Source organism: Carassius auratus, chromosome 49 (genome assembly GCF_003368295.1).
Source record: "Carassius auratus strain Wakin chromosome 49, ASM336829v1, whole genome shotgun sequence".
NCBI classification, from domain to species: Eukaryota; Metazoa; Chordata; class Actinopteri; order Cypriniformes; family Cyprinidae; genus Carassius; species Carassius auratus.
Window position 1 is genome coordinate 12,598,876 of NC_039291.1, and position 25,487 is coordinate 12,624,362.

Here is a 25,487-nt window from a genome sequence, read left to right on the forward strand (position 1 = left end):
TACGACTGAGCGACTGTTCCCGGAGAGCCGTGGGAGAGTGCACTGTGTGTTTGAGAAGTACCGTTGTCATGATCAGGGTGGGACATATGAGGATAGAAAACTCACTGTCCCAGCCAAATAGGAAGAGCAATCAGAGAGAGTCGTCAAAGCCAGGGAGGGGTAACAGGGCGGTGGGCACACAGTCACGGACAAATACCCATCAACATGGCCCATCAGAACCTTGCTCCAAAGATTAGAGACCTCAAATAATTGGCATTGATAAGATAATGGGATAAATGCCTAAGGTGGTGTGTAAAATGGATGAGAGGTTGGAATTTCGGAAGCATGGGAGCACATCCGAGCCCCACACACTGCTAATTATGGAACAACCCAAAGAGTGTCAAGATGACACACACACACTGAAAATGAATTCCAAAGAAAAAATTCCATAAGATGACTATAGTAAAAAATGAATTCCCAAGAGACCAGTGATCGGATGATTCCGGTCTTCCTCTTTTGGACTGCAGCTGCACCACACATCTGTCTTGTGACATCACTGCTTCGACACTTGTGAACCGAGAAGTGCTGTCATTCTCTCTTCCTCTTTCTCGTCCTCTCTCTCCCTCTCTCTAAGATGCGAGAAACCTCCTCCTTCATCCTGGACTGAAGTCCGCAAGAAGACAGAAGTCACGTCCACCCACAATCCCATCCTGACCATCAGCCACAGACAGGAAGTGTTAGAAGGGAAGAATAAGGTGAGTGTTCGAGTGGGTGGACTGATCATAGGGGACAGATGAAATGAATACACAAGAGGGCACACAAGAACGCAAAAGTACTCCCCCGGGATTCACACGAATGCATCTGCACGCAGTTCTGTGGAATTATGTGCGCCACCAAATGTTTTCAGATAACAGCAGTCAAGTTCCGGTTCTAGTTCTTTATGTGGTTAAACAGGTGTCCTTCCTCTCTGATTACTGCAACAACATTAAATTATTTATTACCAGAATACTCCATCTCCATCCCCATTCTTGTATCTGAATCGCAAACTTTGTTGCTGCTGGAACAACAATAACAAACAATAAAAGAGTATTACAATAAGTGAAGTAATTAATAAAAAAAAAACTGTCTCAGTGTCAGTTTGGTGAATATTAGAACCTCCTTCTATAAGAAACATGGAGGGAACAGAATCTAATGGCGAGCGATAACGCTGTCAAAATAAGTTTCCCCATCCCTGTGGAGAGGCATGTTGATGTTTTGGGTTAAATTTTGTGGATTCTATCCCATATGGGAATGGGTCTTAACCAGTATCCGTTTGATGAATATTAAAACCTCATCATAAAAGGGGTAAATAATATGATGGCGAGCAATCCAGGAGTCAGAATCTGTTCCCCTTTCCCTGTGGAGAGAAATGTTGATTATATGCCATATAAGGATGGATGTTAACTAATAGCAGTTTGATAAATATTACAACCTCTTTCTATAAGAAACATGGGCGGAACAGAATCCAATGGCGAGGAATCAAGCTGTTAGAATTCGTTCCCCAAACCCCATGAGGACACATATTGATGTAGTGGATTAAAATTGATTATTCTATCCCATTTGGTAATGGATCTTAAACAGTATCAGTTTGATAACTATTCAGACATCCTTGTATAAGAAAATGGAGGGAACAATTGAACCTATGTGGCAAAATCTTGGTCACTCCTAAACATACTCATCTGTGGCTAGAGGAAATTACCTCATATGAGTTTTGGGTTCTCAGAAAATTTTTACAGTTTACCCAACATATCCCTGGATCAGCATCATTGGTCTTGGAACAACATTATTATTAGCCAAAACTGATTATGGGTATGTGCATAGGACTTGAGTTAGGGGCTTGAATAACATTCTTATTTATTAAAGTTTGCGATTGTGTTACAGCTATGATTTCTTAATGAGAATGTATTTCCTGGACAAACAATGGAAGTTAATGCAGGAACATGTCCTACTTGAGGAAATTACAGAATGTGTAAGGGGTCTTTAGGGTTCCTTCTAGCTGTGTTGGTGTGGATCTCTGCTTGCATGCGAGAGTTGTTGTTTCTTTTTCTTCCACAGACTGTAGGACTTCTGAGAGTTGGCGAAGCATTGATATCTGGCATCTATCGCTGTGTTGCATCAAACTTAATGGGCAAAGATGAACTAGACATCCATTTCTATGTCACAGGTACTTTGTATATATAACTACATTTTAAAAGATGCTTAAATCTCAACCCCATATTTTACAATGTGCTCCATATCGTTTTCTCTCATCCTCCCTCTCTCTCACTCCTTCCCATTCTCCTCTAATCCCGCCTTCCTTCGTATCCTTGTTTTCGAGGGTTTGCTTTCAAGCTGTGCTAATTTCGGCCACAGTGGATGTAGCCCATCCTGGCTGTTGTCATAGCGACAGGGTGGAGGAGTGAACAGGAACCTGTGGCTCTTATCATTCTGCCTCCTCGTGCAGTGCATTATTTGGAGAACATTGGTGGTGTTCGGGAAAGATAAACATGATCTTCCATCAGGAAACCCTAGAGCGGTTTCCACAGGAAATTTCAAATAGCTAATGTAAATAGCGCGCCTTTACACTAACGTCTTATTGCTGCTTGTACTGACAATGGCTATTCAACATTGTCATCAAAGTTTACAAAAAAATGCTGCGTGATCAACACTCCAAACTGGTTTCTCTATGCTGGGTTTTTTTTTTCTGTTTAATAGCCTCAAACAAAACTCTGTTGTTGCCATGAGGTCTGCATGTATTCTGTCTCACTGTATCGAGGGTTTATGTACAGGAAGTGGAAACTGAAACGTTTTTTGTCCACTATCACAGATGTCAAAGGAGGCCTTATCGCATCTTTGGAGGAAGAACCCAGAGAGGGAGGGGACCTCCGTCTGGTCTGTATAGCCAATAGGCACCTCTATTCAGACCTGTCATGGTATAGATTAACAAATCAATCCTCAACATCAGAGGGAGCTTCAGTTCTCGCCGGGCTGCTCACAGAAGGGCAGTTCTCTCACACTCTGTACCTTCTGCTGAGGAATGTGACTGCACAGGATTCGGGAACGTACCGCTGTTCCACCACACACCTGCTTACAGGAGAACATACACACCTAGATACAGCAGTGGAGATCACAGGTGTGTCTTTAAGAGTCATTGTGTTCAACACACACACACACACACATTCATGCTGTCCTTATAGGGTTTGTTTATTCAAACATGAACATTCTGTCATTCATTTACTCACCCTTCTGTTGTTCCAGACCTGTATGACTTTCTTTGTTGCATGGAACACAATGTGAATATTCCTGGCTTCTGTTTTCCATAGAATTAAATATGCACTTTATATGCATATTATATGTATAGTCTATTTTTTTCATGCACATACTTATAGGACATTTTTGGATGTGCAATAACAGCTTCGGCGTCAGAGTTACTCAGCATCAACAAGAAAAGCATACCGTTTCAATAAGACAAACAAGCGAGTGATCTTTGGCACTTTGATGGGGTACGAAATAGGGTGTGAAACTCTTAAAATGTCATTGTTATAAACATTATTAAACAATAGTTTTATATTCTGAACATATATTGATGGACATATAGTATATTGCTGCATCATCTGTACAACTGAATATGCTTAGAAATGCAAGCATATCAGAAAAACCAGTATACTGCAGGTCAGAACACAGAGACAACAGATACTTACTTTAAGTCACATAAGGATGTGCATGCAGACACCCACACATTTAGAGACAGAGGCGGAAAGAGAAACAAAAAGAGAGGGAGAAAGTCAGAGCAAAAGGGGTTCTTGGGAACTGGGTCCCAGAGCTTCCTGTAGCCCTTCTCTTCAAGGCTGTGTGAAGCATAACCTCTTTGTTGTGGGAATGAGATCTAGTCAGGAGGAAGAACACACAATGGCACTTCCCACTATGCCACATTTACAGGCTGCTTCACATGGCCAAAGAACAATCAGCCAATCAGCCACTGTCACAGAACGAGGAAAGGGACAATAATCAATTGTGTCCAGGATTAAAATATCTGAGGCAGGAGTAAGTCTTCTCTTTTTCTAGAGTTTATGTAATGGTTGTTCATATGAAGGACCCCTTGGTTTTTTAATAGTTTTTTTTTTTCATGCAAAGTGAGTTTATTCTACACTAATTAAGCTGTGATTCTTTAATATTAATCTACATAAATTTGACGCTTCATTGTAAAACTTTCAACAGCTTAAGCAATAGAAAGCGTCCTTGGCTGGCTAACCCGGAAATATCAGTTGAGTCCATGAAATGCTGAATGTGTCATTAAGACAAACAGAGGGATTTTTCTGAATGGCACAAATCCAATGGCTGCAATTCAAACATTCCAGGCCTCAATCTGAAATGAAAGAAATACAACTAGCAGCCAATTCACACTTCTATAACAATAACAAACCACGTCACCCGTAAATCACTCAGCTGCTTTATAAGGCGGATGTGTATTGCTAAGTGCCTCATGTGACTGCTGTGATTTCCGTCACTCTCCCTAGGGGTGTTTTTGATCTTTTTGATTAAACTGCTTCAGTGGACATGAAACGTCATGCGTAATGACCCCTGACTTGAGCCCTTTTTGTCTCACACTGTACAGTTCTGCAGGCACCGGTGCTGCTGCGAAATCTGAGCGATCACAGTGTTAACGTTAGCAACTCAGTCACTCTTCGCTGCCCCACTCTGGGAATTCCATAACCCCAGATCACATGGTATAAGGACCAAAGGAAGCTGCAGCAGGTGTCTGGTGAGACTAGCAAGTGTCCTTTATGATCAGTTATTTGAAGTATCTGTATTTGAATATGTTGCACGTTTCATTTATTGACAGGAATTATGCTGTTTCCAGAGGAAGGGACTCTTCACATCGACCGAATTACAGTTGAAGGCCAGGGACTTTATACCTGTGAGGCCACCAATGAAAGAGGGTCTGTGGAGAGCTCCGCCCACATTTGGGTTCAAAGTAAGCTTCTGCTTTGTCCTTTGTCTCAATACCTGAGAATTTTATTTTGTTCTATTATTATTTTAACTCTGTTATCTTTATGGCAAGTGTACATTAAATAGTAATTAATTAATAAATAATTGTTGTTCTAAAACAGAACAATATTAATTTAGCAGCTGGTAAACAATGAAAATCCATTTACTGTATATACACTGTATACTGTATAGACTGGGTAAGATATTTTTATTATTATTTTATCCTGCAGCGATAAATTTTATTAGATCAAAAGTGTCAGTAAATTCTTACGAAAAAATATTTTTCAAATAAACGTTGTTGTTTAGGACTCTGTCAAAGAATCCGGGGCGGGGGGGGGGGGGGACAATTTCCACACAAAAACAATATTAAGCCGCACAACTGTGTTCAACATTGATAACAATAAGAAATGTCACTTGGGCAGCAAATCGGCATATTAGAATGAATTCTTATGGATCATATGACTAGAGTAATGGCTTCTGAAAATTAATTATATTTAAAAATACATTAAAATAAAAACAGTTACTTTAAAATTGTAATAATATTTCACAATAATGCAATTTTTACTATATTAAAAAAATAATGATGATGATAATGCAGCCCTCGTGCATCGGACCCCAGACTTTTAAACTTTTAATGCATGCATGAATATTCCTTTTACATAGATTTGTGTTGGTATTAGTTTTCGTTCTCTTTCTCTCAAATCTTTTTTACCCACAATAAAACTTGTATGTCGGATGCTTCTAAAAACGGTGCTGAGAGGAGACGTTCACGCTGTTCTCATCCGATAGGTCAGGAAGGAAACTGTCTCCCATTTTCATTTCCCACAGATGGCCTTGGCTTTTCAACCCTTAAACTGTTTACCTATAGGTTCATTTGTTTAGCTGTTTCTATAGAGGCTAATGCATTACTCATGACCTATAGGGAGTTGTCATGCTCATGGGGACAAATGTGATCCGGGATATGTCCCACTGATCCCTCACTTTTTATTTCTGTCTTTAAAGACACATATTATGTGACAACACTTAATATTTAAACAATTTATTTATCCCATAGGTTCACCTGAGTCCCTTTTTCTGGAGATCCCAACTCTAGCATGTACATGCGTGGTGGCCACCCTCTTCTGGCTGCTTCTCACACTGCTGATTCACAAACTCAAACAGGTGAGAGCAAATCACCACGCATGAAGACCAATAGAAACTGCTTATACTACAGTACCATGTAATATATATCTATATTATGTGTGTCATTCTCAGCCAAACTCCACTAATGGCAAAGCAGAGTACCTGCCAATCATCCTGCATCCAGGGGAGGAGCCTCTGGTTGAGCACTGTGACAGGTTACAGTATGATCCCGCCCAATGGGAGTTTCTACATGACCGCCTTAAACTAGGTCAGTTGTGTATGTGCTTTATAAGTTGTATTGATTCTGTTATTTGATATACTGATATGTTCTATATTGTCCTGTTCTCCCCTTGGGCGAGGGGCATTTGGGTGAGTGTCAAAATGCTTAAAGGTATGTTTTTAAATATTAAAACTGCTCAAGGACCTTAAAATTACATGTTGTATAATAACAAGCCTATTAAGCAAATATACATCCCTTAGTGTCAGGAGCTATGTCTATCTTGTTCCTGCAGATGGCGCTACGCCCAGTGAACACAAGGCTCTGATGACAGAACTGAAGATCTTCAATCATTTTGGTCATCACCTTAATGTGGTCAATCTTCTTGGTGCAGGTACCAGAACAGGAGGTCTGCATGTCATCATTTCTCTGTAAACCCTCAGTGTTTGGTTTTACTGTATGCCGACTATAAAAGTGATATTTAAAACCTCTGTGTGTATTTAATATGTAGACTACCATTCAAAATTTTGGGGTCAGCAAGGAAATGAATGCTTTTTATTCAGCAAGGATACATCAAATTTATCAAAAGTGACAGTAAAGACATTTATAATGTTACAAAATGTTTATATATTTTTTAAATGCTATTTCTTTACCTTTCTATTCATCATTGAATCCAAAAAAAAAAAAAAAAGATCTTCTCACCTGGTGTCTGAATACTCTTTACGTTCATCAGATAATTCAAGCATAACACAATCCCTTTGAAATATGGCACAACAGAACGATCAGCTTTTGTCGTTCTGCCATGTCACAGCAAGAGAATGAAAGTGAGGAAAACTCATGAAAGTGAAACTTTATACAAAGTGACTGACTACATTAAACACGGCCACATGAACAGTGCCATGTAACAGGGTTTCTGGTCCACAGGAGCGTCTCCGTACCCGGGGCTCAACATTAATGAGGAGTTTTGTCACAGACTGAAGCAGGGGTCTCGGATGTGTCCTCCTGAGTACAGTACCACAGAGACGTCAGTTCTCACACCTGAATACACCATATAAAACTGTCCTGTGAACCAATACATGGGATTTGTCTGACAGTTCTAGCATTATGATGGCATGCTGGGAAAATAAGCCTGAAGACAGACCTTCTTTCTCTGCTCTTGCGGATCTACTGGGTGACCTCCTGCAGACCTGCGTCCAACAGGTGGGACATTATTAAGTGTGTTTATTAAGCCATTTTCCTTGTTTTTATTTGACTGGTCAGAACTTTTTCTTAAACAGGATGGAAAGGATTATATTCCACTGAACACTATTATTCCTGGAGAAGGAAATACGGTCACAGCACAACTTGACCAGAAAGACATAAGCCAGAAAACACTGCCAACTTCAAGGTACAAATATATGTTAATATGTTAATGTATTAACTAAATATGTCAAATGACGTGAAATGCAATAGGTAAAATTCTAAACATATTTAAAAAATACACTTGTTAATATTTTAACTTTATTTTATTAAAATTAATATAGAATTTCAATTAAATATACAAATAAAGCAAATATTAAATATTTGAAACTTCAAATAAATTATTAAATAAAATGGAAATAAATATCAAAATACAATTAAATTTGACATGTATTTTAGCTCTGGGAAAATCAAAACCATTAGCACTTTTGAGGATCTACACAAAGAAATCCCTGATGTAAGTGTTTCAGAATATAGTTGAATCCCACTTGGGTAAAGTTGTGGAAATGGACTTATTTTTTGATTTTACTTTAGGACAGCCAGTCTGATAATGGAATGGTTCTCCTGTCTGAAGAGATGAAATGAAATGGATGGACAGATTCAAAACCAAAAACATAACCTAGTAGGTGTCATGACACTGGCTTTGATTATCTGTTCCATAACCATTCAAACGTTTGTATTTGTTTATATTTTATTATTCATTCAGCAATGAAGCATTAAATTGATCTAAAGCGACTATAAAGATATTTATAAGATTACAAATCGAACTTTCCGTTTCAGCTTATATTTGATACTTCTGTTTCAGCTTTGCTATCACAGGAGTAAATTACATTTTTATGTTTAAAGTCCGTTTACATTGTAATATTTCAAAATACTGTTGTTTTTGCAGTATTTTGGATAAATGCAGCCTTGGTGAGCATCTAACCTTCATAAATACTTAAATAACTTACCAAGCCCAACATTTTAAAAGTGTTGTTAAAATGAATGTGTGCAAACCAATTAAGTTGCATATGTAATCAGTTTCATGAAATGAGGCGATGTCTTTTGTTACAGGTTCTTCTTCAAAGGTCAGAACCAGTGCATGAAGCTGCCTGCAGAAGTGCTGCCTTGTATGAATAGCGCCCCTTGTTGTCTTCACAGGGAGGTTCCTCCTGTGTGTTCCTCAGAGGTGCTGCTATCCTCTACCACTTTCTGAAACACACATCAGCCAACGTGCCTGTAAACAGCTGTCAACATCCATTACCACTACCACCAAACCATTGCTCATCTCTACTAATTTGCTTCCAGTAACTTATTGTGCTGGGTTTGTCCAGTCAAACTAGTATTTCTGAATCGATCTCTTATTCTTCCGAGTTTCTCAACACATTCCCACACATTTTTACTCAATGAACTTCAGTTAATTTTTGAATCACTCATAATTACTGGTTATGGATTTACTCCTTCAGGTCTGTCGGTTTACAGGTATTTCATGACTTTTTGACTTTCTATCATGTTGATACTTGCAACTACTAATCAGCATTTCATCTGAAACCACTGGTGATCTGTGCCACTTTAGTTTTGTTTTAGTATGAGCAGCGAATTTCATTTATAGAATATCACCTGACACTGTATTTATTTACATTCAGTAGTATAGTAATAATATATACAGTATTGTTCAAAATAATAGCAGTACAATGTGACTAACCAGAATAATCAAGGTTTTTCGTATATTTTTTTATTGCTACGTGGCAAACAAGTTACCAGTAGGTTCAGTAGATTCTCAGAAAACAAATGAGACCCAGCATTCATGATATGCATGCTCTTAAGGCTGTGCAATTGGGCAATTAGTTGAATTAGTTGAAATGGGTGTGTTCAAAAAAATAGCAGTGTGGCATTCAATCACTGAGGTCATCAATTTTGTGAAGAAACAGGTGTGAATCAGGTGGCCCCTATTTAAGGATGAAGCCAACACTTGTTGAACATGCATTTGAAAGCTGAGGAACATGGGTCGTTCAAGACATTGTTCAGAAGAACAGCGTACTTTGATTAAAAAGTTGATTAGAGAGGGGAAAACCTATAAAGAGGTGCAAAAAATGATAGGCTGTTCAGCTAAAATGATCTCCAATGCCTTAAAATGGAGAGCAAAACCAGAGAGACGTGGAAGAAAACGGAAGACAACCATCAAAATGGATAGAAGAATAACCAGAATGGCAAAGGCTCAGCCAATGATCACCTCCAGGATGATCAAAGACAGTCTGGAGTTACCTGTAAGTACTGTGACAGTTAGAAGACGTCTGTGTGAAGCTAATCTATTTTCAAGAATCCCCCGCAAAGTCCCTCTGTTAAAAAAAAGGCATGTGCAGAAGAGGTTACAATTTGCCAAAGAACACATCAACTGGCCTACAGAGAAATGGAGGAACATTTTGTGGACTGATGAGAGTAAAATTTTTCTTTTTGGGTCCAAGGGCCACAGGCAGTTTGTGAGATGACCCCCAAACTCTGAATTCAAGCCACAGTACACAGTGAAGACAGTGAAGCATGGAGGTGCAAGCATCATGATATGGGCATGTTTCTCCTACTATGGTGTTGGGCCTATTTATCGCATACCAGGGATCATGGATCAGTTTGCATATGTTAAAATACTTGAAGAGGTCATGTTGCCCTATGCTGAAGAGGACATGCCCTTGAAATGGTTGTTTCAACAAGACAATGACCCAAAACACACTAGTAAACGGGCAAAGTCTTGGTTCCAAACCAACAAAATTAATGTTATGGAGTGGCCAGCCCAATCTCCAGACCTTAATCCAATTGAGAACTTGTGGGGTGATATCAAAAATGCTGTTTCTGAAGCAAAACCAAGAAATGTGAATGAACTGTGGAGTGTTGTTAAAGAATCATGGAGTGGAATAACAGCTGAGAGGTGCCACAAGTTGGTTGACTCCATGCCACACAGATGTCAAGCAGTTTTAAAAAACTGTGGTCATACAACTAAATATTAGTTTAGTGATTCACAGGATTGCTAAATCCCAGAAAAAAAAAATGTTTGTACAAAATAGTTTTGAGTTTGTACAGTCAAAGGTAGACACTGCTATTTTTTTGAACACACCCCTTTCAACTAATTGCCCAATTGCACAGCCTTAAGAGCGTGCATATCATGAATGCTGGGTCTTGTTTGTTTTCTGACAATCTACTGAACCTACTGGTAACTTGTTTGCCACGTAGCAATAAAAAATATACTAAAAACCTTGATTATTCTGGTTAGTCACATTGTACTGCTATTATTTTGAACAATACTGTATATATATGCTGAAAATTAATGCTGAAAACACAACTTTTTAACGGTATTGTTAAAAAATTCAACTATTTGGAAACATCTTAAACCTAAAACAAGTACCAAAAGAAAACTGAATTTTATGCTATGTTCGAAACCTTATCTGAGACTGGGCCTCATTGCAGCCCAGTTTTGTAGCATCTGTGTTGGAAAGCATCACATTCTCCTCTGATCTGAGCGAAGATGCAAGCAAGTTCCTTTTTGCTGCTGCAGTTTTATATTCTCTATTTCAGTAAGAATCACACCATTTAATAACAAACAAACAATTGTTCTCTTTTATTACTCTTTATTAAAATACTGCTGTACACACAAATATTGCAAAAATGTGACAAACACAAGAAGGGCATAAAACGTACTGGGATGGTGAAGGAGGATTTGGTGTATGAGTGCATATGTATGTGTGTGTCTGGAGTGCAGTTCATGATGTGAGATTGGCCTGTAAAAAGTGTGTATTAATGTGTGTGAGATTCAGAGAGGGATACAGGCTTGGCACCATGTTCACCAATTAGTTTACTTATCAGTTGACTAACATAAAAAAAAAAAGGGTTAAAAATGTACATTGTTGAACTTACAGCATCCTCAGCTCTGCCTGCTGTATCCTGCACCCTCTCAGTCCAGTGTGGCACACCCAAATCTGTGCTGCAAGTCCCAACTGTTCCTTGACTCACGGATTGGGCAGTCACCAATGACAGGTCAGACACATTCAGTCATTGGCGTATTCCTGTCAGGGATCAACCTGAGCGAATTCCAAACTGTTGTACGGTTGTAGTCACATCATTTGTAGGTCAAATCATAGTTAAACAAAAACGAAACCAATACAATCCCAACCATCCTGCTGGGATTGGTCCAGAGAGATCACAATAGTGAGGTGAAGTAACATCCCATCATGCATCTCTGTACAACAACTTGGTGAGGAAAGGGAAAGACGGTAACAACACAAGAGAGCTCTACTGAGATTCACTACATCCAAACCAATACTAGCGTGGAGAGCGGGAAAATGAGAACAAATTAGGGAAAGAATGACAAAATGGACAAACTTGGGATGCTCCACAACGGAGGCATTAGAGGACATTCCACAATGAGACAGAACTGGTTTCCCTTGCTAGCGTGGTCCAGTTCTTTGGTTCCTATCACAAGAGCCTGACTTTAAAAAACAAAAATACAAAAGAAACAACGAAAATACATCTCAAAATCTGATTTCACAAAGCATCCATAAAATGAAAAAGGATGTTGTGAAATTCTGAAATAAACGACAAGTTTACACAGCAAGAGGAGAGAGCACCCCTTTGTCATGGAATCCCCCTCGACTGCACGCAACCAGTAACTTCCCCTCCCACCTCCAAATTGGCCAACTACAGCAGACGAGGAGTGGTGGCATGGTACTACTTATGCCACACATTCATAAGTGGTCAGTCTCATCAGTTTTCCCCACCCAGCAGTTAGTCCCATCAGAGCAGAGGACTCTGCACACATGACCAGTGGTCTGTCCCAATTTCTAGTACCTCATTAAAAATGCACAAGGAGATAATGTGGAAAAACAGTGCTCAGATTTTCTTCTAATTTCATGTGTGAGACCCCAGACCTCAACGCACCCTGTGGAACACAACTCACTTAAAAAGAAACTTAAAATGTTTAGTGCATCCTCCAAAAAAAATAAAAAAAAATACAAAATTAAAAATAAAAGCAGGAAGTAAAGTCTCTTATTTTTTGGACATTGTTCCCAAGTCTAAAAAAAAAAATCATTATCACTGCTCTCAGTTCAGTTCATAATTCTGCAGCTGCGGTGTTGTGAAAACTAAAAAAATAAGCTTTAGAAAACAACTTTTTTTTTCTGGACAGAACAGTGATCTGACTGGAGGTGAGCAACCAGCTGGCTCTGCCCTGGTCATGAGATCATCAGTCTGCACCTATTATTCCAGGCTGTAGTGCAATGTGCTCTGTTTCAGGCAGTTCCAGCCCACTCTTGTGGATGGCTGGGGGTTACAAGGGACCGTTTGTGGAGGCCAGCAGTTCCTGGAAGGTGCTCTCAAAGCACCGCTTCAGGTCTGAGTAAGTCACCACAAGCACACTTTTCTCATCCCGTGACACCAGACTGATCTTCTCTGGTACTCCAGCATCCAACTGCAATGAGAAATTAAAGGAAGTTACAAATGAACTGGTTAAATTAGCACAGCTGAAGTAATGAATAAGAAATAATCAAAAATTCTGTTACATTTTGTTTTGCTTTAAGATTACAAATTATATATGAAATACAAAATATCAATTATACAATTAAATACTTTTAATAGGAATATGGTCAGGGTTTAGTTTAGGGTCAGTTGCTTGTAATTATGCATAATTTTCAAGTTGGTTTTGAAAAACATATACAGTTAAGATAAATTTAGTATTTCTTTTAATTATTAATATGAATGAGTTCATAAATATCACATGACATTAACCCCTAAACGAACCTTCCCTTGTCATAAAAGTCAAAATAATCTCATACTTTAAGAGACTTATTGATCATGCCTAGTGCTGGGCGGTTTGACCAAAAATGTATATCACGTTTTTTTTTATACCGGTTTATGACGTTTTTTTTTTTTTTCATGCAAAATCAGGTGTACAATGCATTTTCTGCTGGTTGATATTCCAAAACGTGCTTGCGGCTAAGGTGCTGGAGCAAACTGCTCATGTTGCCGCCTTTGGCGACAATTTTAGCACGACAGCACTTGCATAAAATGGATGTTTGGTCGACGTCTGATTTTTGGAAACCAAAAAACCTCCAAACAACAGACCAGGCTCCTCTTTTTGGCTGTAGCGCCTGTTTCACACATAAGTCCGCAGCAGTCCACTACTGATCCGTGTCTTGTTTAGTCCACAAACACAACATTTGTTCATTGTTTTGATTTTGATTTGTTTACTTTTATCACAGAACAGTAACAATCCTTCACAGACATTAGTTTAAACTCAAATATAAACAACGCATTATTTGTGCATTTTACTTCTAGGTTTGTATAATAAGCTGCTTAAGCAAGCGACAAAACATTGAAACGCAATAATTAGCCTACTTTTCTTGTTAAAATATTTAAAATTAAAACAGTCTTTAAATCTTTATCACAAGTAATCCCACGGGTCTTAATGAACATTGTTTTTCTGCTTCTATAAAAGTTAACATGTATATTGTTTTCCTTGTTTATCTAAAAGCCCTTTTTCCCCTTGTTTTAAACCTAGCCAAAAACCCATGTGACTGCGTTTCCATGTCAATCTATGTTCAATTTTCCAGCGAACAATGCGCTTTCACTTTAATTCAGTGACTGCAGCACAGCAAAAATAGACTCAGTATGTTAACAATCGCTGCACTGCTGCAGACGACGCACCGCTCCTTGAACTGAAACGAACTGATGGACCGCAACCTCGTGCAGCTGGAATCTGTTAACGGACATCAGACGGACTATGTGTGAAACAGGCGTTATAACGTAACACCAGAGCACTGCTGTGTGTACCCTCACAGTCCCTGCTTAGAAGTGCAACATTGTAAAGGGTCCGTCTGAAACAGTGTCTTGCGGCCGTGGCGCAGCATAACGTTCGTTCCGAACGCTGAGTAATTAAATACACCGGTATGGCGGTATATTCAAAATTAACATCGTAACGAAAATTTACACCGGTTTTTGGTATGAACTGCCCAGCACTAATCATGCCACACAATCATGAGGGTCTGCAGGTTATTGGTATCTAACCTGACTAAAGTATAAACATGAATATGCGCAATCTAAACAAGCTCACCTTATTGAGGCAGGACACGATGTGGCTGAGGTCGATCCAGGGCGTCCCTGCCTCAGTCACCTGGTGGAACAGGTGATCTCTGAAGAGCTTCAGCAGGTAACGGTCACCAGTCTCAGACCACGTTGGGTCCTTCTGGAACCTACAAAAATTAAAAGTTGAAGTGAATCATTTTGAAAGTATTCTATAAAAGGCTGCCGTTTCAGAAAGGTTTCAATACTTTAGCTGTAATAATAGACTTACTCTGGCCTCTCGTTGATCGTTCCCAGTTTTGCCAATAGGCGGAACAAACGCCCATTTTGAACCTCCTGCAAAATACAGAAGCAGAAGCAGAAAGTTGTAATAAAAATGTATATGGATCTTTTTTGAACTAAAAACAGGTTATTTTGGGTTTGTGTAAGTGAGACTTTGCAGATTATGAGAAGGGAAGTTAAGAGAGGAAACCAGGTCATATTTAAACCTCTTTCTGAGTCACATTTGCTCTCGCATCTACGGTGGCTGAGAGAGCTCAACGAGCTGCAACTTCAGAAAACACATGCGAATAGAAAAGGCACCAGCAAATCAAGAAAACATCTTCGTCAGTTTGATAGCAAGTGCTGCAAATGCTCACAACGCAAATAAATTCATTATTTGCAGCGTGTTGTTTTGTTTGGTTGTGTTGTGAGTATTTGCTGCACGTGTGTAGTCAATTTGATTAAGTTGTTTTCTTAGTTTGCAGTTGTTTTTTGTCTATTTGCAGTGTGTTGAGCTCTCTCGGCCACTGTACACATCACATGTAGCACAGCGTCAAACAAACACAGGAGACATACACATTTAAATGGTCTGTCCTCTTGATGACAAAAGGGGTTAAATACAACAATGCATGTTTGTAGGCATTTGTAACAGGATGGAGAAAAAAAGTCTTCACACATCTGATACGAGTGTTAAAAATTAGGAAAGCAGAAGAAATAACAGCTGAACCCATCCAAAATAACTGTAGTGATCACACCTCCACCCCATCCAGTGCAAGTTCAGCACACACACACTAGATCATGGCATACTGGGTAAATTGAATAGCATGTTCTGCAATGGTCTTTATTTTTATTTTTCTGAACTGATAGCAAATCTTCAGCCTAGTTGTGTCTCTAAATTTAAAGCGATGATAAAATGACTGACAAAGTAAGAAAAAAATCATGCACATAAATACAACAAACAGCACAGCATAACTACTGCAGTCGGATTAAAAAAAAAAAAAAAATTATTCTTTTGAGCTGGTTCTTTTAATGAATCACAAATGAAGTCAGTTATTTGTTTAAACTAGTCTGACAAATCTACTGAACGAATCACTGATTAAAGTATCAACACCTCTTTAAGGATATCAGTGAACTGCACATTTTTATTCTCTGTGAAATCCAGCTGTACATAAACCAAGAACTGCTCATAAGTAGGTTTGTGAAATGTAACTCAATATCATTACACATAAAAAAAAGAATGTAATTAAAAGTATTTTTAAAAATAATAAATACATTCATTCATAATAAACTGACTTAAACACTATACATTAAATATTTCCATGAAACAGCATCATTCTGTTTGAAACACTGGTATGTTTAAATGTGAATGTAAGCTGTTTTCTATGAATGTGCGAGACTGTTGCCAATTAATTAGCCTCTATAGGGAAAAATGAGAATATCAAGAGTAGTAAGCGGTAAAAATGTTTGCATCTCAAACCAGTGTGTTTATAATTAAGACAATACATTTAAATAATATACCTAAAAAAAACACATCACCTTGCAGTTTCAAGCAGCATAACAATAGAATAAGGATAGAAACTATAAACTTGAAATTTTAATACCTTGGCAAGGTCCTCCTCAATGACATCGTTTCTCATTTGCGAGGCATCAAGTTGCGTGTAAAATCGTGCTCCAATCATGGGCATAATGTCATTGACACTACGCAGACGGCTTTGTTCTGAGAGCAGGTACCTGAAGATCAAAACATGACCATAAGATGTGGCCCCACATTCAAACGAATGCACAAGTGTGAATATATGAGTGCATGAACATGTGAACTATTCTTAACATGACACACAGACTCACAAACTGTCACAGTATAACCACTTTGAGAGGATTTAAGCTATAAAGATTTAAGAAAGAGAAAGAGGCCCACAGAATGAGGTTCTTGAGGTCAGATGAGTAGTTGATTGACACCAGCTCCATGGCCTTCTGCAAATTTTCTCTCTTAATGCCAGCTAGAGAGTTACACGCCAAAGCCAACACCACCTTCCCCAGGGAGATGAGATCTGCTTGCTGATGGACACAAAGAGGGACAGCAACTGATGAAACTAATAGTTTAGACCAAAAGTGTAAAACGACCAACAAACATGACAAAAATAAAATGTTATACCATGTTCTAACTACACGGAACGCTGCGACACGCAATAAAAGGTATCTTTTCCAAGTTAATTGAATTACAGAAATAAATTACATTTAAAAAAAATGTACTAACATACAAAAAAAATTTAATATTATTTCACAATATGACAATTTTTACTGTATTTTTGGTCCAAATGATGAGCATAAAACATTGAAATAATCTCACCAATCCCAAACCTTTGAATGGTAATGTAATAAAACCGGATTAAATGAAGATGCACAGTCAAGTTGTGGATGTGATGAGTGTATCACAACTGTGTTTGGGTGTAAAGGAGAAGTTCAGTACCTGGTACTGGGGCATCAGCGCCAGGTGGTTGGTCTGACTATTGTCAAATGTTAAGACATCAAACATTCCTACACAGTTAACTCGTAACCTATAGAGAGAAACAACAAACATTTAGTAGTATTCGTGTTTGCATATTTGTTTTTTTTTGTGCTCACTGCTGTGAGAACCTGATAAACAGGTAGTATATAATAAAGGAAAAGCAAAAACAATCTAAAAGTGAACTTCTCCATTCACTATTTATGGCTAGAAAATAAGGGCCACACAGAACACTGACCGATCTGTTTGACCTTTCTTCATTTCAAAAGTTGGTAAACTACATGAAGATTCTACAGAACTGTGCTTTGTCTTTAGTTAATTTGCTAGTAATTGTATCGTTGGCACAGTTCGGTTAGTAGTTCAGGGGGAAACAAAGCAAATATTTGCTTCAATGTGCAAAACGTTACTAATTCCAAGTCAACCAATACCTTGCAGTTGCATGAATGAAGTTCTGGTTTAAATGTGCGAGATGCATGTGGCTGTACCGTGTCTTTCCAGTGATAAGGATCTTACTAGGGTCCATCACCCTGCAGGCCAGCCCAGCTGTGTGAATGGTGCGCAAAGCTGAGCTCAGCTGGACAATGTATGCCCAAATCAGCGACTCCGGTAAGAGGCCCGCATGCTGCCGTGGAGGAGGGAGCTCATGCTGCCCTAATGGAAGAAAAGAAAGTTATTTCTCATTCTCAAAAAATAAATTAATTACAAATAAATAGGAAATGTACACTGGAAATAAGCAATAAAACTGTTTAACATCAAGGTATTATTTATAATTGTATATCGGTGTATAAGAATACATTTATGTTTTTAGATATTGTGACTTGTTAATAAAATAAGGTCTTTGTTTTTAGTTCCATCCTGATAAACACACATTTTGTGGTTTGAAGCTGTACTGTGGTTTATGCTGCCGTAAGCGCTGCAGCTGTTTATAGCTAAACATCATCCCCGGGTTTTGCTTCCTCTGTCAGTCTTGAGCGTGCAGGTACTGAACCCAGGGGCGGGATCAGTTTCAACCGCTCCTTCCTCTTTCCTCTCTACACATTCAGGAACATGCAACTGCCACCAAAACACTTGACATACTCTGTATCTAACGGCTATATTCTCACACACAAACACAAACAACAGAGCAAGAAACAACTCACCCCACTTTCTCTTTGTGAAGTAAGAATCTGCTGCCGGATCGTTGAAGTGCCTGCTGAACATGGTCTCCGCCCCCGCATGGAAGTCATAGGAAAATACCAGTGCTGCGAAGGATAAACGCGATCATATATGTAAAGACTCCAAAATGGCATCTAGTGCTGATGTCAGTACTCTAATTTAAAAAATTTTTTACGATACCGGCATCTCCCGCTAGCATTTTGAGTTTTTAAGTACTTTTTAATAAATTAATAGACAGGACTAAATAAAAAACTGACCGAAAATCAAATGAATCATTTCAAAACCAAAAGCTGTGTTGCATAATAGTTTGGACATGCACACGCACTTGAAACCAAAACAAAAAACCACACATATTCGTACAGTGGTCTCCAAATGCTTTGGTGGTGAAGACCTCTCGGAGGGTCACAGTATTGGAGTGCTGAATCTTCTTCCACATGTCTACTAGCATCATACACTTGGTGTTGACCAGCCTGAAGCCTGTGAAAGCACACAAAGACATTTCTAAAGTTACACACGTGAAGAGTAAACCAAAAAACTAAAACACAACATGGCATTGTGCTGCCAAGACATGAATATTGCCATTGCAAAGACCAGTGATGTAAAAACTGAATTAAAAAAAACAAACATTCAAACACCCTACAGGAACAGTTGCACATACAAATACTTAGTGCCTCACCATGTATCCTCCTGAGGCAGTAAGGCAAGTCATCTTTGCTGTTGACTGCCTTGTAACAGGAAGTGATGTAACTGAAGTTGCTGGTTTTCTGGAGACGGTTTGGTGGGGGAAGAGGTTCCAGGGGAAAGAGGCTGTGGTAACTGTCTACCTCAGACGGCACTCCTGAAGGAGAGATGGGACAGACGACTTAAATCATACAACACACCTTTTCATAAACACATATCTGCCAATATAAACACTTCAAGCGTATATAGAAAGATGATAAGAGATGGCACAAAGGCAGATTACAACGTAAATGCTTTTCAAACCAATTTAAAAAGGCAGACAGACAAAGGATGTGGTTTTCTTCTCAGACAGCAGGTGAATCCATGTGCACTGACCACAAAACAGACATTATGACTGAAGAGTTACAGTGTTGTCCATTGAATGACAATTATAGACAAACCACATCCTTACCAGGGTTCTCAGACTGATCTATCTGTGCCATTGTTATCAAATGCCTGTTAATCAGCTCCTACAAACAAGACAAAAAAGACACTATTACAATAAAAACGACAATCAACTTCTAAACAACACTGGCTAACAGATGAGGGCAGAAATCGACAATTACCTGTCGGAGTTCGTCAGCCATGAAGAAGGATGGTGCATTGGCTTTTGGCTGCATGTACGCCACATGAGGTGCCGTTTGTGGATACATGTGATATGTTGGAAACACCTGAAAATGAGAAGAGTACATTGGATATTTTAGGTAAACCAGGTAAAGGTAATCACAATATCACACAGCAAAGTCTGATTTACATGGACCATACCATTCCAGACAAAGGAGCAGGGGTGTTGTCGGTATAGAAGTAGGTTGTCCCACCCACGGTCTCCTTTTGGATCACGTGGGCTCCACCTCCTTGATCAGATGCATTGGTGGGCATCATGTAATTGGCTGGGTTGGGGTTGGGTGTGTGACTGCGCCGCCGGGGAGCTGGGGAGGTGTGAGGGGTGATTTTGGGGGAATGAAGAGGAGATGACCCAGCAGAGAGTGACATACCTGTCCAAGAAACAACATATTCAAACCTAAATTAAACACGGAGTACACTGACCAGATTTACAAAAATAAAAGATCACACATATTAAAAGACTGAATAGAAATCCTAAGCATTAAAAAAAAGAATAATTAAGAGACACGCAGAATGGCAGAACACCAGGTGGTACTTTCTGGGAGTGACTGACTGACCAGGTGCAAGAGCTGCCGCTGTGGAGCTGCTCAAGCCAGGATGAGGGAAGATCGGGGAGTTGAATGCTGGCACGGCCGTCTGAGACATGGAGGCCATCCGTGGGGCCCCTTTTGGGACAAACTCACTGGCTGTGGGGTTAGGAGCCTGAAAAAAAAATCATAGATACAAATAGAATCACAGTTACAAATAGGACCATAATATTTTCACTCAAACACCTCTTAGAAAGTATCTTTTGGCACGGTTATTTTGGCATTGGCACAACTTTTTCCAAGTTAGGGATGTGCAAAGCAACATTTATTAAAAATTGACTAGTCAGAAAATGTCTCAAAGAACACCTGTATAATTAGGCTGGTCCATAAAATCTGATAATAAATACATAGTACAGTATAGTATTAAAAGTAGTATAGAAAATATTAATGCAACTAAAAATAGAACCATAAATATTTTTCTAATAATAATAATAATAAACTTTTTTTTTTTTGATAATAAAAAATTGGGTCTAAATGCATAAAGACCTAATTTTAAATTTTAGGATGAGGGTCTCTTGCATTAAGATTATCATATTTGGGACCCATGGCATCTAAAAGAAGGTTCTTACATAACACTTGTTCTTGCATTCAAATGCAACCAGATAGAGCACAATGGAATGAAACCCAGCACAGGAATTTGGAGACAGTGTTTTTACCTTGACACAGAGTCTTAAAATGCAATTTCAGATGGAATGTGTATATGGCTGTAACCATGATGAAAATTTTTTTCATAACTTTTCTTTAAAGGGTTAGTTCATCGAAAAAAATAAAATTGTCATTAATGACTCACCGTCATGTCGTTCCAACCCGTATGAACTCTGTTCATCTTCGGAACACAGTTTAAGATATTTTAGATTTAGTCCGAGAGCTTTCTGTCCCTCCATTGAAAACCTATGTACGGTATACTGTCCATGCCCAGAAAGGTAATATAAACATCTGCAAAGTGGTCCATGTGACATCAGAGGGTCAGTTAGAATTTTTTGAAGCATTGAAAATACATTTTGGTCCAAAAATAGCAAAAACTACGACTTTATTCAGCATTGAAAATCCTGCATCAAAATACTGCAGTTTAGTGATGTCCGGTTCGCGAACAAATCACTCTATCATTTTAAAGGGGGGGTGAAATGCTATTTCATGCATACTGAGTTTTTTACACTGTTAAAGAGTTGGATTCCCATGCTAAACATGGACAAAGTTTCAAAAATTAAGTTGTACGTTTGAAGGAGTATTTATGTTCCAAAAATACTCCTTCCGGTTTGTCACAAGTTTCGGAAAGTTTTTTTCGAGTATGGGTCTGTGTGACGTTAGATGGAGCGGAATTTCCTTATATGGATCCTAGGGCACGTCTGCCGGAAGAGTGGGCGCTCCCGTATAGCAGAGCACTGAGAGCAGAGGCATTCACTGATCAGAGCGAGAGCGTCGCGAAATGTCACAAAAGAAGTGTGTTTTTGGTTGCCAGGGCAAGACAACCCTGCACAGATTACCAAAAAAAAAAAAACTGCATTAAGGGATCAGTGGATGGAGTTTATTTTTACAGAGCATCAATGGAGTTGTGCAAGTGTTTGTGTTTGTTCCCTGCATTTCGAAGATGCTTGTTCACAAGGCCCAGTTTGACGACGGATTTGCGTATAGTTTATTTCTTAAGGATGATGCAATCCCAACGAAAAAGGGTCACGATCATGTGTTGGAACCACAGGCGGTGAGTAGAACTGCTTCAAAAATATCTCTGCCTTCTTGTTAGTGCGTCCGCCTCCCATGCCAAGACCCGGGTTCGAGCCCCGCTCGGAGCGAGTCGTTGCTGCTGCTGCTCTCGTTCAGTTTCAGCCTCGGGATCTGATTCTCGTCATAATCATAAATAAACGGCTGAATCTGACTGTTAGCCATGGTTTGTTTAGATGTTTTTTCCTCAAGGTAATGTCACAGCTTCCAAACGCTTTCAACGCAAAAGCCTACTGGCGCTCGTGATTCTTTAGCTCCGCCCACACGTCACGCCTCCAGCCGGTCGTGTTTTTCCGGGAAAAATCAGAGACGCAAGCAGTTTCAAACGATTCAGTTTGATTTGGTGAACTGGGACAAGAAGATCCGGTTACATCAAGTGATTCGTTCGTGAACCAGATATCACTAAACTGCAGTATTTTGAACTCGCTCACAACAGACCCGGAAGAGAAGACAATGCTGAATAAAGTCGTAGTTTTTGCTATTTTTGGACCAAAATTTATTTTCAATGCTTCAAAACAATTGTAGCTGACCCTCTGATGTCACATGGACTACTTTAAACATGTTTTTCTTACCTTTCTGGACATGGACAGTATACCTTACATACAGCTTCAATGGAGGGGCTGAGAGTTCTCGGACTAAATTTAAACATCTTAAACTGTGTTCCAAAGATGAAGAGAGGTATAATAGGTTTGGAACGACATGAGGGCAAGTCATTAATTACATAATTTTCCTTTTTGGGTGAACTATCTCTTTATGGGATTTCCTGTGCAAACTCTCGAAAAGTTAAAAGATGGCATGATGTCAGAATAATAATAAAACCCCACAGCTAAAAAAAAACACACAAAAAAAACACAGTTAAACTCACTAATCAACTCGTCATTTGTTGGATGACTAGTGTGACCAAAATGCAAGTTGGAACCATTTTTATTCTCTTATACGTTCTTGAAAGATGACAGAAATACAAGTGATTCTTCCATCAACACAATACCCAGTCAGAGGACAATGCAAACAGCATAAACTGACATGTTAAACTCTCACCTTTCTCCTTTGTGATATGCTCAAACCACCAAAATCACCGAAGAGAGACGACACTGGGGAATTTACTGGATCTTAAAAGTGGAGCAGACACATAGAAAAGGTTTTCAAATCTTGCCATGACAGCTTTATTGCCAAAACAAAACCAAAAAAATGTAACTCACCATGTGTGCTGTGGGTGAAGCTCTTGGCACCATCATTCAGTAGACTTGGAGAACTGCTACTGCTGGTCATCCTCTAAAAACGCAAGCAACCATTAAAATGTGAAGCGTCCCATAAATAATCACCACTGTGTGCTCAACTTGACGGACCCTGTTACTAGTATTATCTATTGGTTTCCTGTTCATCATATCACCACACAGTCACTAGTGGTCATGTTACCTGCATCATTGAATATTTGGACTCTGCTGGGCCTCCAAACCCATTGACCCCAATAAAGGTGCTGCTGAAGTACGAGTTGGTCAGACTGCCATCATTCAGAGCACCTCCCTCCATCCCAGGGACTGCAATTAAGCAAAAGCACATGTGAATCCTTTGTGTTTACACAATATCTTGCACAAAGTCTTATGAAAGCCTTTTTCCAATTAAATAAATAATTCAAATAATGCCGTGAATGGCAGCTTCATTATATTTAAAAGATTAATGTGATCGCCTAAAAGCAAGTTCCATAGAATTTTCTACTGAACAGTAAAGAAAGTTAAGAGCCGCTGGACACAATTTCCCATTTTACTGTGAAAATGCAATAAGACTCATCTAAAGTGTCATCAAAACACAGTTTTTAAACTCTCACAAATAACTTTTCATTAAATACTATATAGTATTTATTATGACATTAATTTTTAGTACCTATTTGTGAGACAATAATCTATCCATGCTGTCACTGGTAACATTTATTTTTGCAACTGTTTCTATCTATTTCTCCACCCTACCTATCTTATGTACTGACTAACCACAACAGCTATTTTAAAGTTATACTAAACCATTACTAGTACTATAAAATAGCTGGAACACAATATTATCTGAATGGCAGTCCTACTATGATCAATTCATTTAACACTAGAAAACTGGAACAGATAGTAACTACTAAAATAAGTACTAGAATAAGCAGTAGTTTCTCATAACGAGTGAAATTGTAAAACAAGTGTACTTTTAACCGATAGTAATCAGTACGGGATTACTGGAGTATTCCAATAAAAACCTACCATGTAATTTAATTTTAACGAATACATCTTAGCAGATAACCTATCAGTTATCAAAAAATAGACAATTTATGCATTTGGAAAAAAAACATTTTGGAATGAGCAGAAACCAAGTAGGATTAACTAAACGCTTTTGCTTCGGTTGTTTTAGTATTTCCGTCTATCGATTAAAAGTGTTTACGCGCTGTGGAGTAACATGTTGATTTCCCGCGTTAGCGATATTAAGGCCGCTAAATCCACGGCCTCGATTTAAACAAAAGCCGCCGTGTGGCCCCGTAACCGAACAACAACAACAACAGAGGACAGGATACGTTAGGCCTCAGTACAATCTTACTGGACAATAGTTGTCCCTCCATAGCTGTTCCCGCGGGACCGAGAGAATCGTTCTTTTTGGGAACGTTTGCAGGAGCTCCGCTGACCGCGCTACTTCCAAGCACGTATCCTGCCGCCGTCACTGCTCCTCCGGCGAGAGATAAAGAAACGGGGCTTCCTCCTCCGCCGCCAGCACCTGTACCACCACCGTGCAGAGAAAGGCTCGCCATGGACGGGTCCTCGTGCAGAAACTGGCATTCATCTCCGTAAAAACAAGTCTTATCTTTCGCATAATAACGGCAGAATTTCACTTTCACACCGGGTATTCCGACACCCCCAAGCGGAGCAGCTGGAGCTGGGAGTCCACTGTTCATGGCACCGCTACTGCTGCTGCTGCTGCTCCCGCCGGAAGACACTCGCACATAGACTCGAGATATTTAGCAGCAGTATATTTTAAAACACTTGAGAAACAATGAGCACCTTACTGGACGTTTAATAATAAAATCAACCTCCTCATCGAGCCAGATGACTAGTCAGCAAGAGCCATACTTTTGTTGCCAAGTACTGATACTCGTTATCGGGGTCCATGGCTGGCCTACTACTCCATCAGCCTGGCGCTTGGCTGGGATCATGCTGTTGTTGTTGTCGTCTTCTGTCTGCTCTTGTTCAGCTAAGCGCTAATAGCCCTGCTGTGCATGCTGGGAACGAAAAGGACTGCAGTTCACATAAGGAGTCAGTAGGGGATTAATTTAAATCATAAAACACAT

At 39.2% G+C, this 25,487-nt stretch overlaps 3 protein-coding genes across 4 annotated transcripts; 2 read left to right on the forward strand and 1 right to left on the reverse strand.

Moving 5' to 3' along the window:
• Positions 1 to 4,232: 4,232 nt before the first annotated feature.
• On the forward strand, positions 4,233 to 6,760 carry LOC113065916 (vascular endothelial growth factor receptor 1-like). Its single transcript, XM_026237455.1, has 5 exons — positions 4,233 to 4,759; positions 4,841 to 4,972; positions 6,041 to 6,147; positions 6,241 to 6,376; positions 6,621 to 6,760. Exons 2-5 carry the CDS (start codon positions 4,846 to 4,848, stop codon positions 6,758 to 6,760), a joined length of 510 nt encoding a protein of 169 aa, XP_026093240.1. The 5' UTR covers positions 4,233 to 4,759; positions 4,841 to 4,845.
• Positions 6,761 to 7,028: 268 nt separating this feature from the next.
• Positions 7,029 to 9,133, forward strand: LOC113066261 (vascular endothelial growth factor receptor 1-like). Of its 2 annotated transcripts, XM_026238102.1 has the most exons (6): positions 7,029 to 7,149; positions 7,250 to 7,525; positions 7,603 to 7,712; positions 7,964 to 8,021; positions 8,099 to 8,186; positions 8,618 to 9,133. In XM_026238102.1, the coding sequence occupies exons 2-5, from the start codon at positions 7,430 to 7,432 to the stop codon at positions 8,147 to 8,149; spliced, it is 315 nt and encodes a 104-aa protein (XP_026093887.1). In that variant the 5' UTR covers positions 7,029 to 7,149; positions 7,250 to 7,429; the 3' UTR covers positions 8,150 to 8,186; positions 8,618 to 9,133. The 2 variants fall into 2 exon arrangements, with proteins under 2 accessions (XP_026093887.1, XP_026093888.1); XM_026238103.1 differs by having other exon boundaries at positions 7,029 to 7,525.
• Positions 9,134 to 11,135: 2,002 nt separating this feature from the next.
• On the reverse strand, positions 11,136 to 25,397 carry LOC113066259 (PAN2-PAN3 deadenylation complex subunit pan3-like). Its single transcript, XM_026238099.1, has 18 exons — positions 24,743 to 25,397; positions 23,591 to 23,712; positions 23,374 to 23,446; positions 23,213 to 23,283; positions 20,426 to 20,570; positions 20,010 to 20,239; positions 19,811 to 19,915; positions 19,657 to 19,714; positions 19,201 to 19,362; positions 18,885 to 19,001; positions 18,509 to 18,610; positions 17,855 to 18,020; positions 17,334 to 17,421; positions 16,782 to 16,921; positions 16,468 to 16,597; positions 14,877 to 14,941; positions 14,637 to 14,775; positions 11,136 to 12,995 (listed from the first exon to the last, which is right to left on the reverse strand). The coding sequence occupies exons 1-18, from the start codon at positions 25,092 to 25,094 to the stop codon at positions 12,855 to 12,857; spliced, it is 2,406 nt and encodes an 801-aa protein (XP_026093884.1). The 5' UTR covers positions 25,095 to 25,397; the 3' UTR covers positions 11,136 to 12,854.
• Positions 25,398 to 25,487: the final 90 nt, after the last annotated feature.